This window comes from Erithacus rubecula (genome assembly GCF_903797595.1).
Source record: "Erithacus rubecula genome assembly, chromosome: 6".
NCBI classification, from domain to species: Eukaryota; Metazoa; Chordata; class Aves; order Passeriformes; family Muscicapidae; genus Erithacus; species Erithacus rubecula.
Window position 1 is genome coordinate 37,292,826 of NC_136688.1, and position 14,221 is coordinate 37,307,046.

The 14,221-nt window shown below is 34.8% G+C and overlaps 1 protein-coding gene across 1 annotated transcript in view; it reads left to right on the forward strand.

Moving 5' to 3' along the window:
- MIPOL1 (mirror-image polydactyly 1) overlaps window positions 1-14,221 on the forward strand; it is a 178,926-nt gene that overhangs the window by 46,867 nt on the left and 117,838 nt on the right. Inside the window, 2 exon segments of the mRNA XM_079307676.1 lie at window positions 2,558-2,693; window positions 3,664-3,769. Coding sequence (XP_079163802.1) covers window positions 2,558-2,693; window positions 3,664-3,769 — 242 coding nt within the window.

A 14,221-nucleotide genomic window follows, 5' to 3' on the forward strand; every position in this document is an offset into this window, starting at 1 on the left:
GCTTTACACAGCAAGCATCTGAAATGTGATGAGTGAGTAGGAAGCTGGAATAAAGCAGAGTAAAATCCAGAAGAAGCTGAAGGAGTGATGATGAGGAGCTGTAATATCTTATAGCAATCTGTGACAGGAGTCTGAAGATGGGCTAATATGGTTGAAAAGTTTAATATAGACTCTGAAGATTTTATTGTGTCATTAATTTTGGTCATTTCTTGTCACTAGTGTTTCTACTGTCCAGTGACCCTCTGTAGCAGCCTTAAGAAATTTATACACTCATTCTGTATGTGACACAATGTATAACTAGCTGGCTGGTTATACCTTTGACTAGCCAACTGGTTAGGGAACATGCTATCAGTTTTGAGTGACTTAGGCAGTCTGAAAAATAATTTTTAACTAAGAGTGTCAGAGTTGGTTTTGAAAATGGGATCAAGGGTCTAAACCCCTATTGTATACTATTGGAAAATACACTAATTCCTCACCTGTCTAACAGATTCTGTACCCATTTTTGTTACCTTCATTATGACCTAGCAGTGACTTTCTGGGCCAAACCAAATCCTTAACACGTTTTGATTTTCCTTTTTGCCTTTTTGCATTCATGACTGAGGTTTGCTGTCAGAGCAATGCATCCTGCACTAAATGCCAAGTGTAATCCAGAGTGCTTAGGTACAGCCCAGCACAGAGTCAGCCAAAAATTGTTCATTTTACCTTTCACCAGTGCCATCCCACTGACAATCAGGCTTGTCTTGAACATGGAGTTTAACCTCCCACAGCAGTCAGCATGTTGAACCATCTCAGCTCCAAGCATGTTACGTATAGGATTCTAAAGCTATTTGCCAAAACCTGTCTTTGCCTGAATAGATTGCAATTAGAATATATTTTAAAATTGCTTGATATAGAGGAGCGTAGGAAATGTTGAGTCAGTGTTGATTTGTGTTTTATGTGGTGGTCTTGGTGTACAGTCAATGTGATTTGTCAATTTTAAAGAGGAAGGAAGAAAACATTTGAGGATTGAAAGATGGTCGTAGAATTATTGAGTGGTTTGTGTTGGGAGGGATCTTAAACATCATCTAGTTCCAGCCCCTCTCCCATGAGCAGGAATACCTTTCACTAGACCAGGCCCATCCAACACTTGAACTCTTCTAGGAATGGAGCATCCACAACTCTCAACAACTTGTTCCAATGTACAGCTACCATCTGAGTAAAATATTTCCTCCTAATATCTAATATAAACTTACCCTCTTTCAGTTTAAGATGATGATGAGTTATGTTCAGACTTGTCCATGGAAGCATCTCTTGTACATGGAAAATGCACAAGAAACATTTGAGTTTTGTCATATCTGGGCAAGAGTATCTGGATGTATCTATCACTTGCAGCCCAAAGCAGTACTAAATGAAATATGCACAGTGAAGGTGTTAAATAGGATTTGAAGGATATTGGAAGGGAAGACATGCAGTTTAGGCCACTCTTTCACCCATATGTAATGTAATACATTTAGTAATACTTTCTTGGTGTTAGTCTCTATGCTGTCTATGTTTAATGGGCTTTAGGTTGCACAGCTTGCCTGCAGCATACAGGTCATAACTTCCTAAAGAACCATTGAGAAAATAAATCCAATGGAAGCAGGTGGATGAGTACAGACAACTGTCTGCCCAAGAGAATGATTCTTTGGAGCAATAGATAGTTTTCTTTATCTTTCTAGGATGTGAATTACACATAAAGTAATGTCTACAATAGAAACAAGCTCAGAAGGTGAAGCTCAAAAGGCTTTTCTGTGGCTACTTCTTACCAGTTATTGGCTATGAAGTGTATAACCAGAAAATGCTTAAGAAAAGAAAATGTTAAAAATATTTTCAGGTTCCTCTTCCAATTAATTAATTTACTCATTTTGCTGCCATGCTGCAAGTGAGATCTGAGTGAGTATCAATGGATACCCAAGAAGTTTTATGAGAGTCTTAGTTTGAGACAGATTTTTTCTGGCCATTGAATCTTGTCTTATTCTAAATTGTGTATGGTAACTGTGGCAACAAATGATGTTATTTTAAAACTCCAAGTGGCATGCAGTATGGAATTCCTGTTGTCAGTTATAATATTTAGAATCATACCATCATTTTGCAGATTTCTTCAAGATGAACTCCTAGATTTTTTAATGGATATTCTCCTATCAATTCCTGTGGAATCATCCTACAAAAAAAAAAATTGGTTTGCTTAAACCTGAGCATCACTTTGATCCCCAAATTTTTTATTACTTTTGCCCTATGTTAAGTAATGGTTTTTAATATTTGCTTTCCTTAAGCATTTGCTTAAGGAAATGCATTCAATTTATATTCACCTGTTTTTTTAAATATTTATTTACTATTCCATATTTACAGATTCTTTCCAGCTTTAAGAAATTATGGAACGGCATCAATTTTTTTTCTGACCATTTAATACATTTGCAGTGGTTAAAAAGTTTGTTAACGAATTTTGATAATTTATTTCTGTGCATTTGTTTCAGAGGGGTGAAATAACAACTGTTTTTTCAATTATTTTTAATTTTTTTTATTTCTTTCCAAAATACAGCACTGTAGAAAGAAAGGATAACAGGATGCTCCCTGAATTTTTATCCTCATGGAATAATGCTGAAGATTTGGGTGGAAAAACAGAAACGTCCTTCCTTTTAAAAGAATTGGACAGTCTGAGGGCCAAAAATAAAAAGGTACAATTGAGATATTAAAGATACCAATATTTGCTTTTTTATAATTGCCTTGCAAAACATATACTTTAAACTGTGCCTGATTTCGTTTTGTTATTTATTTTAGTGCACCAATCACTAGCTTCCTGTCATTTTGAATTCTTAGTATCTGCTTAACAACTATTTCTCTGGAATTAAAATAAAACCTCCAACCTACTCTCTGGCTTTTTTAATCAATTACATAGATTCTTGCACCCTGGATGAAAACAAATGAAGACCAAAGACTAGACCAGGATTTCATGGATAGAATCTGGAGCTTGTTCTTCTGATGCTTCTGAACATGTGGCCTAGGTCATTAACTGCTCTGATAACTCAGCTTTATTGAAGGGGAGAAAATTCCATCTTCCTTGAACACTGCATTGCTTCTAGTGTTAGCTGTGGTTGCATGTGCCTAAACAACCTAACAGTCTCTAGTCTTTCCCTGAAGTGTCATTGAATATTCAAGCTTAGATATCTGTTCAAGAGCAGATTTAGTGAATACCCTTTGAAAAAAAGGCCTTGGTATGTGAAAGAATACCAATCTTCTATCTGATGAAGAACATGAAAAATATGCATTTACACCAGTCTTTTCAGACTGTGATGTCTGTTTCTTGGAAACAGGCTATTCATGCAACCACCTACATTATATTCCATGCAATTCTGAACTTCCTTAGCAAGCAGTACTGCAGCTGGTGATACCTGAGGAAGAGAATCACAAATATAAACAATGGCATTGTTACTTGTCTCACAGAGCAGGAAAGGCCAGATGTTAAAAAAGATATTCCTAAAATTTGTTCTTTAAACAAATAAATATAATACATTTAACTTCTTTTTTAATGCTTAGTGTTTGTATTTTTTGAGTGATAAATTGTTATTTGCAATTTTATTGTGGTTGGAAGTACTGATCGAGAGTTTCAGCCAGATGAGAATTTTACTGTCCATTTGTTCAATTCAGCTTCAAGACAAGCTGGCTGAAAAGGACAAGGAGCTGAAGACAATGAAACTGGACTTAGAATTGCAAGACAGAGCTACAGAAGCTAAGATTGCAGAGAAGATTGCAGGTACAGTAGGCAAGCGTTTAACAGATGGCTGTATGGCTCATACAGTACCCGTGGTTGCTATATGACGTGGCCTAGTGAATGTTAGCTTTATTTGCTAAAGGAGGGAAGATTTGACTTTTTTTTTTTATGTGTGGCTGTTTAGAGTTGCTTAGAAAATAGATGGCTTTAACATCCTGGTACTGGTATTAGTAGGAGCTTTACCTGTATTCATACTGATTTGGGCATTAAATGCATTGTTAACACCATGTCAATCCAATCACAAAAAGGTTGTTTGTTTTGTTGGAAGGTCCTGAACAAACAAGGGGAAATAATGATTACCAGTGCCTCTACCTTTCAACCAGCAGTTCAAATACCACTTATTGTTTTAGCTGGTTCAGAGCAATACTACCCCCTCCCCATGTTTGGAGATAGTCTCACACTCACCTCAGCTAGAGACCTGCGCTGTTCTTGAAAAATCTGCTTTTTGGTAGTTAAAGTGATTTTTTTGTGAGATGATGGCATATATCCAGTGAATGAAGTTTATATGAATTCTCAGAAGGAAAGGTTTTTGAGTTTATAGCTGAAAGTGAACATGTGCTTTTATTTGTTGTTAATTGTTCTTTGGATAGACATACAAGCATGGAGACAGTTTGAATTCTATGCTTGTGGAAACTGCTAATGTAATGAAGCTGGGCATTCTTATTATTGAAAAGTGACTGTGTATACACTGTACCCAGTAGATGAAAAATATTCTAAGGTTTTCATGAAGATGTTTAAAAAAATTAATGAGAGTGCTTTTATAAATTCATTAGATCATTTGTTCAGAAAGAAAGTGTAAACTTGGTAAAATTGTTTCCTCGTGGATCACACACAGAGTATTAATAGCTGTAATAGCTGTCCACAAAATATTTGTACTAAAGGGAGGAGTAACTGTCTTCAGGAAAATGGAGCAGATAATAAGCTCTCTAGCTGAAAAACAGATGGCTGACATTCCACTTAATATCAAACTCCTGAGAATATGGTATACTGTGAATATTATAGATGGAAAAGACAGTTCCTAGGTTTTCTATGGTGTGGAAAGGGAAAGTAAAATCTAATGATCATCTTAGGAAAAAAATTAAATACAGGCATAATTTTATTCTTATTTAATTTCACATAACTGCTTGCATTTCTTTCAGAAGAAAGAAAAATATGCAATGTCTGTCATTGTTATATCCACCAGCCAAATGCTAATGCAGATTGTTTGGCTTGAATATAAAGTTTCGTGTTTGTTCCTGGATATTTGCCCAGTGTTTTACCTCTGTACTTGATTCTCTGGTATAGGTGTTCATTGCTCATTAAAACCTGGAAATAAAGGTGTGTCAAAAGCAAGGATAGTTTCATTTTCATGGATACATTAAATACTTGTTAGGAAATGGTTGTTTTCCTACACTACTGCTTTAACTTTCTAATGATGTCCTAATCATATTTTTCTCTTCAAAACAGAGTGGCATGAATATGGATATAATAGTTTAACATGCTTACTCTGTTTTAAAAGGAGGACTAAACCAAATTTTAAAGAGAGCTACATAGTGTAATAACAATGACCTTTAAAAAACAGCCTTTTTTTCTCCTTTTATAAGTGCAGGAAGTATAAAATCCTTTAAATGCTGAAGACAGAGGGCAAGAGGCTTTTTGCTACTTAAACTGTTTGCCAAAAGGAAGCATCGTTAATATTTCATGGGTTTTTTTTGCTTCCTGTCTTACAGTTTTAAGAATGTTACCAAATTTGGATAAATGGTTTGAAATCTGGAATTATGTGAACCAAACTGGATTTGTGGAAGCCTCTGTGGGTGTCTCACATAAAAGCCTTGGGGACAGTTCTAATGGACAAGCAGAACCTAATAAAGAACAGACGGTGTGTTTAAGGAAAAACTTACCCCCTGCATTAAGTTCTTTGAGGAAGGGAGAACACATGCTACTGTGATTTCAGCTTACTGGTTAATGTTTAATTACTGCAGTGTGTAACACACGGTAGAGTGAAGCTTGTAAATATGGGTGTTTGCATTTTTATTATTACTTAGTCCTGACTTTATGATAAGTAAGTGACTCCACAAAATTATATTGTAAAGAACATAAGAAAGGTACACCATAAAAGTGTTATCTACTTGGAGGAATATTAGAATTCTGTTTTAAAAGGTAACCCTCTGATTGATAGGTTTTACCTAAACAAGTCCCATGGAAAGAATTGAAAAGTGAAGACAAAGGGCATTTTGAAATGAAGCTACAGCAGTCTACAGAAACAAATATTCCAAAGATTGTCAGTTTATGATTTTTATATTGTTCAAAGAAAAAAGTGAAGAAAAAAGGGGTAAATTTGAAAAATGCTTCATGAGAAAAGAAGAAAAAGTGGAATTAAGGCAGAAGATATACATGATGGAAGAAAAGTATAGTGTTGCATGCCATAAATAACTTATTTTCAAAATATTTTAAAATTTTAATAGCCTGGAAAATGGATTTTAAAACTTCCTTGGGCCTCTATTTCTATGTCAGCTAGTTATGACTAAAGAAAATTAGGCAATATAAAGTTTTGATTTCAGACTTTTAAGTATTAGAGACTATTGTTTCTGGTGGTCATAGTTACCACAGATTCTCGCAGTTTATTCATTATTCTTCTGCTGGATTTTGTGTCATTCTGACCCAATGTGAGAAGGTGCTGTTAGTTTCACTCCCTGTCATGAAGAAGAACAGAGATAGAGGCAACATCAGGGAAACCCAGGGAAGAGCACATCATAACAGAGCAGACACCAGGATACTGTAAGCAAAAAAGGGAACTCCACATATGAAGAGGGTATGAAGAATAGCCAGACCTTAAAATTTGAGTATGCAGAACTTTCATATGTTGGACAGAAAAGGGAGTGGGTGCCACCTGTGGTGGTGGAAAGGGGAAGGAGCTCACATCTTGCAAGGACAGACTGGAAAATCAAGATGGAGGCATTGCAAAGGAGTAAGTCTTCAAAACAGCTAGCTGAGAGAACAGGTCTCACTTTGGATGGAAGTGGTGACTTCATTTTTTTCCGAATGGAAGAATCAAACAGGGGCTATATAGGAACTTTTAGAGGAAGGAGCTGGTTGAGTGTAAGGGAGAGTTATAGAGCATAGTGGTAACTTCTCTAGACTGGAAAAAAATATCAAAGCCCTATTCTCACAGTGCTATTACTGCATCAAGATATACCATAATTGGCATCAGAACAGGAGCTCTTGGAATATTTATGTTGCTATCAGAGCATATATTGAGACTAAGAATAATTCTGAATGAAAAATATAATAAAAATACTTAAATATTTCTGTAACAACAGCTATTCCATGTGTTGGATTTTGTGCCAGTATCTAGTAATAATGTTACCAAAATTTAATGCTTTCTTAAATCAACATCAGGTCAGCAGGATTGAGTCCAGCCCTGTTAGGGGTTTCACACCATTTTTAATGCCTGAAAACCTATATTAGCTTTCTGTAGATGCTCTCTGAAAGACCAAGGTAATGGTAGAAAATACAGTGTGGAAAAAGAGGAAAGCAGTATTTCTAACATGGTGGTATATATTACACAGCTTTCAGTCTCTTGGAAAATATGGCAATATACCTACAATGAAGTCCCTGTTTCAGGTTTGTTTTTATGAAAATGTTGTGAATATACATTTGTGGTATTTTGGAATTCTTGAATATGGTGTGGAAATATGAACATTATATGAAGTTTTCTAAATTAACTTGAAAAATAATTCCTGAATATGCATATGCAATAGATTTAATAGCAAAAGTAAAAACAAATATGCAAGTGGCTGTTAGCTTAAAGTTAATTTGATTTAATATCCATAAAGTAAGAGGAAATAAGTAATCTTGCCAGTAATAAACTTTGGGTGGCAATAACTTTCAGCACAGAAGAAAAGTATTTTCCATTTCTTCAAAGCTCACTTTAGAGTCCCTTTTTAGATGTTATTTTTCTTTCCTGCATGTCATCCATTAAAGATTAGCTGTGGAAGGTTGGAGCATGGAGAGATTATGAATGACAGAACAACTCCTGCAGAATAATAATCAGTTTTTGGTATTTAATGCTGTTTGACTTTTGCAGACACATTTCTTATTAACCTTTGGTACAAACAGAAATCCAGGTTCCTGATATCTCATGGAGAAGATGAATTCAAGATCCTCTTCCAATTAAACTGAAATAAGGCCAATATTGGGCTTTAGCCAAAAGAACTCAGTAGTTCCCAACTCTCATGTTTATAAACCTAAATATGAATGATATTTTAGAGTTTAAGAAGGTAATGCATATACTTCCCTAAACCAGTTTTCTGTGCATAATTTATTTATATATTTGGTCTATATCATTATTAGTGGGTTTGTCCTATTAAATGCTTTGTTATGTAATACTAATTCCTGAATATATTTTTAAAATATTTCTTGATAAATAACCCAATTTTGAAAATAGCTGCAGGATTTGAATCCTCTGTATAGTAAGGTAAGTAATCCAGCTAAAGAATAGAAAAAACCCCAAGGCAGGGGCATCGTGACTGAGAAATTCTTGGATTAATTTTTAACTGCTTAATTTGAAACAATGTGATTTCACCTTCAGATTGTCAGAATTGTTGATTGTCAAAAAGTTGCATACAGCTCTTTGAAGTACAATATACGATGAGTTGGTATAGATTAAAAATGTCAATTACTAAACTATTTATTGATGGAGCTTGTATGTAAAAAGCAAGCCAGTTTCTTCTGCATTTTTTATGACTAGTAAGACCCTTCTTTCTTTCACACAAGTACTAGATGAGCATAAAGATTTGGTTTTTATTCAGGAATAAAAACGCCTGCAAATGCCCTACTTCTTGAGGCATTGCCAAACTTTCCTTTAACATGACAAATTATAACTTGCCAACATCACTGCAATGTTTATATTTTCCCCCTAAAAGTAAGTATTCAGGCATCAGCAATTATTCACTGAAGAAAAAAGTTTAACAGCATTATGGTTAGAATTTTGAAGTCAGCTGTGTTTTGTGTATTAGAGGCAGAGGCTTAAGTATTGTGCAGGGATTGGCTTTCACAAGAACTGCCTTGGGGTCTGTGTATAATACTCTCTCCTATTCTTTTCCACTTTATTTTTTTTTTAATTGAATTGCGATCTGAGTACACAAAGAAAACCCTATGCAGAGCTGCCACTAAGCAACTTCAGCCTTTTATTAAGAACACTCTTTTTATAGCATTGGAAATGTAGGAACAGATGAATACTGTGCACTAAATACATCCAACAAACACAAAGTAATAAAGAAGTCAGTGTGTTCTATCAGTGTTTGTTCAGATTGCTTTATCTATAAAGTCACATTTAGGTGTAAATTACTTTTAGTCTATAACACCTGGTACAGACTGATGAAAACTCTTAAGTAGTTTTCCTGTGATCTTCTTATCACTGTTTTACTTTTATTTTTCAGTTATACGTCATAACTGAAAGTAAATGAATGGTAGCTTTCAAAAAAGAGCAAGGAACTTAAGTTGTCTGTTTCGTAATAGAACATGTCAGCACTATTTTTAAGTTGACAGTGAGCCCTGGAGCTCCTGATAGTTTGCCATTAACCTGAATAAGAACTCTGTATGGGCTTTATAATTTGAACGTTTCGAGGGATTATCTGCATTTTGTAACATGTATAAGCAGAGACCAATTAATGACACATTTTAAAGCCTTTCATGGAAATTCAGGATATTTTTCCTTAATTTTATTTAGGAGTTGTGAGCACAGTCATTAAATTTAGTAGAAGGAAATCTCAGAGGATTTTGATTTCTGATTTGAGTGGATGGCAAATACATACAGGTTTGTATTTCTGTAAGGACAGCAAGCATATATCCATATGGTTAAATAAAATCTAATATCTCTGTATAACTGATCTTTATTGAAAACCAGTTACTGTAGTGTTATAGTATTTACTGTATCTTCTGAAATACAATACTAGTGTGGATAGTGATCTCTTATTTTCTTTATAAGACCTGGACTGTATTCTGATTTTCCCTTTTTTAATGAGTAATGTGAAGTGATTTCTGCTGCTGTAACTGGTTTTAGTCACAAAATTTTCTTCTTTGCCTTTCTTACTCAGTTTATTTTATTTACACAGATGACCTCTAGGAAATAAGCAAACAGACTTTTATCCTGGGAGTCGTGCTTTCCTTGCTTCCCCCAAAGTTCCATGTTTGGAAAATCATGAAGCACTGTTTAAACTAGAATGATTTCCAGCACACCTTCTCAGTACTGATGTTTTAAAGGTGGTTTAAAAAGTATAGGAGACAAGTTTGCCAAAAGAATCAGGTTCAACTAAGAAAATATGTACACTGCTTTGACTCAGTAAACTCATACTTGGTATGGTTCATCTTCTTCATATTTACTTTTGCCCATATTAGAAAACAATTAGCTTACTAAACAAATTTGAGTATTTGGGATAAAAAAATCTACTTTGAGTCTCTCTCATTTGACTAAGAATTACATGATATTTGATAAGCTTGTTTAAAAATGGACATATCCAAATATTATTGTAAACACCCATTGATTTGTTTTACCTGCAATATAAGTATTTTACTTAGTTGGCTTACATAGTAGCTAATAATATTTGTTAATGTAATTTAACTGCTGTGAACCTTTACTGAACAAATATTGAAATTTATACAAGTCAAAGAAAGAGAATCTCTAATGACTTTTGTAAAAGCTTCCATTTAATAGTTAAGGAGAAAAGTTTATATGACATACCAGATGCAATTAACAGTAGATTTTACATTTAATAAAAAGAAAGAAGCATATGTATTTGCTTTATTCATTCCATCATAATTTGCATTAGAGCTGTGGGTGTTTAATGAGCAAATTCCAGCTAAAATGCTATATTGATTTTCTAAGTGAACTTTGTAATAGCTATCTACCTTACAAAAGCTCTCTGTTTACAATTGTTTTCTTTACTAAAAACTAAAAATGTTTTAGAATTGATGAGTTTAGCATAATGATTCTTTTAAAATAAAGAGCTCTTTTAGTGTATGCAGGGGTTTTAGTTTCAAGGAGAAAGATGTTATTAAATCTTCCAAAACAAGTTTATACAACTAAATAGTAGTGCTGTACTTTTATATACTACAATATTTGCAAGCATGGGAAAATAATCCTTTTTTTCTTAATTCACTTCTCTGGGATTTACATATTTTAACTCTTGAAAGCCGTTATACACATATATATGAATTAGTAAATTACACAATTCATTTTAGGTTAATATTAGACTACTTCATTTCTTTGGTCATTTTCCTACCTGAAATATGAATTCTGTACAAATTTGTGTTTCCTCTTGGTCAGGCATCAAGACAGAAAGGATAGGGGTGGTTGGTGTGCTACTAGAAGGTCTCCAAGGAAAACCTTGCAACGTCAACCAGAGCAGTTGGTGAAGAAGTATCTGGATCTGTTTTTTGTTTGGATCAGGCACCAAGTCAGTGTGGCAGTATGGAGTTAGTATTTTGCTGCTTATGTCATTTCTTGAATGCAATATAGAGGCATGACTTGGTGTTACCCTCAATCAGCTTTCACCTCACATTTTTAAGAAGCATAGAGATGATAATTGGAAAATTCTTCTTTCTAATATGAAGAAATTCCATGTCACTCTTTCATAAACTCTAACTGGACAGCTTATACATCACTTGTTTTTCTAGATATGGTGCTAAATGTTTTGCTTTGCTGCTGCTTTGAGACCTAAATGTGTATGCTTTTCATTTATTTGAAGCATGCTGTGGTCCTTATGGTCCTGTGCTCCTGCTTGTGGCTCATCCATAGCTCAGTGTGAATGGGGCATGTTCAGACTACCTGCAATAATGTGACTGACATAATATTTCCTATAGCAGGAAAAAAGGAATTCATAAAATATTAAATAAGAGTTAGAAATGTATAGCCATTGGGTAACAAAAATAAAACCTAAATTCATCTTTGGCTGGTGAAGAAATAAGGTAACTTAGTCTTCTGTAGACCGTTAAAATGAGTTAGATGAGGTCTATGAGTATTTTTTAAATCAGTAATTTCTTTTGGAAGTGTCAGTATTGCTATGTTGCATTTAAATGCCATGTATCTAAGTATCTTTTTTTTTTTTTAACTTAGATTACTATGCAAGCATCTTACATGATTTTCTACATTTTCCCTAATCTGTTTTAGTATTAAGCAATTGACTTGCAATATTACTTTTAAGAAGCAGAACCAAAATCCAGACACTTGTAGTTGATACAGAATGACTATAAATATGTTTTTAATGCAGTTGGTGGATCTGATCAGTGGGATATTACACCAGTGCTTTAATTTAGTGGAAAGATAAGAGAACAGGAGTTGCTCAATTTAAGTCACTTCTCATAGCTGATAGTTAAAATACTGTTTTGTAAAATAGTGTTTTGTAATAGACTTTTAGGTGGGGGAAGGGATCACTGTTAGCAATTAGCAATCTGAGCTGCTATCAGGAGTGGCATGATTTCAGATAAGCAAGATGCTTAAATAACTTGAAAAATACCTTTTTCTGAATGTGTTCTATGTACATTATTTTGGCTTAATAACAAATAAGCATTAATCTGTCTTTTAAAAGCCTGTATAGTCATTATTACCACTGGCTATATTTACAGAGAGGGACTTAGATATGCCAAAAGACAGTCACTCTGCATGTACACATATGTTCAAGATCCAGTGCAGGAGTCAACAAATTGTGGTTTCATGCTGAGGTGAGGATGTTCTAAGGTCTGCAGCAGGGGTGCACTTGAAGAGCCAGAAAGAAATTAACTAGACTGGAAAATAATTAACCTCAGAATAGTAATAAGTGCCAAATCTTCAGTTATTTTAGACAACTGTCTATTCATTGCAGCAGTTGTTTTCAATGTGAAAATTGCCTGGTGTTTCCACTTGCAGCTTTGTGGAAAGGGCTCTCTGTGAACTGTCTCTGTTATGATGCTAGATAAATTGACATAATATATTGGAGAAACTAAATCAAAGAAATATATTAAGGTACTGATAGGTAATAATTACTATACAGAGTCAAACTGCTTGTGTATTCCATGTCCATTGAGGCCATAGCAGTTGCACTGTAGTTCATCCAGGCAGTAATTGCTCTGGCACTAGTTTCCCTGCCATCACAGATCTCAGCAATCCCAGTGGAAGTCTGGTGAGCTGAAATGCACAGCCTAGGTTACATCATATGTATTTTTTCTTGTCCTTCTGAGCCACCTACCTTTGCAGATATCAGATGCATTCTCTGCAACTGCTGCAAGCTTACTGCTGGATACCAGCCAGTGCAGTGTTATAGCTGCCTTATCCTGTCTTGGTTTTTCCATTCCACATCAAGCAAAGCCTTCTTGTTGCAAACAGAGGAAATTGATCTTCAGGGGAAAAAAGGCACTATTCTTCTGTATTAAAGAGAATTTTATCAATGTTTGTTAATTTTTGCATGCATTTCAAAATCTGTGCTTCCGGTGCTGAATTTCTTTTGGTGGTGTTGTTAGGACATAACTTTTTACAGTTCTGACCTGCAGACTAGGCTTTTAGCTCCTCTGTAGACTTTTTGTGAGGGAAGGGACTGCAATTCCAGAAGTAACATTTAGCCTTTCCCTGTCTGATTTTCTGTAATATGCTGTTAGCCTGCAACCTTTAGCTAGGACTGCAAAAAATGCTTCCTTACTCCTCAGTGGCAGTCTTCTCCCCAGGTTGTGTACAAGAAGATTCCTTTTTTCTTGGTACTGATATGATGTATTTTTTGCCAGCAATATAGCTGCTACAAAAATATGTGCTACTGTGTTTCTGCTATTCCATTCTGTGAAGAACAATATTATGTTTCATTATATATTCCACTAGGAAGTTTAATTTGTGCAATAATGTACAGAGGTGAAGTAAGAGTAAAATAAAAAATAAAGATAAAAAAGGTTAATATCAATTTAGGTAAGAATGGAGGGACAAAAGCTCTAGGCTTTTACTAAAAGGGAGAAGGTAAAGAGAGAGGAAGCCTTTCTTTGAGAGCTTAATGCCTTAAGTAGTGGTTGAGAGAGGAGCAGATAGTTCTAAATGGAGTCAGGAAGCCGAGCAGCAATGGCTTAATAGAGAAGGTTCTTGAGAAATAAATACCAAAATTTGGAAAACACTCTAGTGTGATGTGATGGCTATACCCTAGTTTGACAGACTAGAATGAACAAGGAGATGGAGAATTCAGGAACCTACAGATCTCAATTGGATTTTTTGAGGTTCCAGTGAGAGAGGATATAGTCCTCTGTCTTGGAGTGACAGCAGTTTTACAGCATCCCAAAAGTCCCTAGACATTTTGAATGCATGGTTTTATGATGACTGTGAGGAGAGATTTGCAGTATTGCAGAGGGAAATGATGAAAGTATGAATAAAGATTTTAGTGGAGGCAGGGTCGAGGTAAGGATTCTGGCAGTGTGCCAGAGATGGTGTTAGGCATATTGACAGGG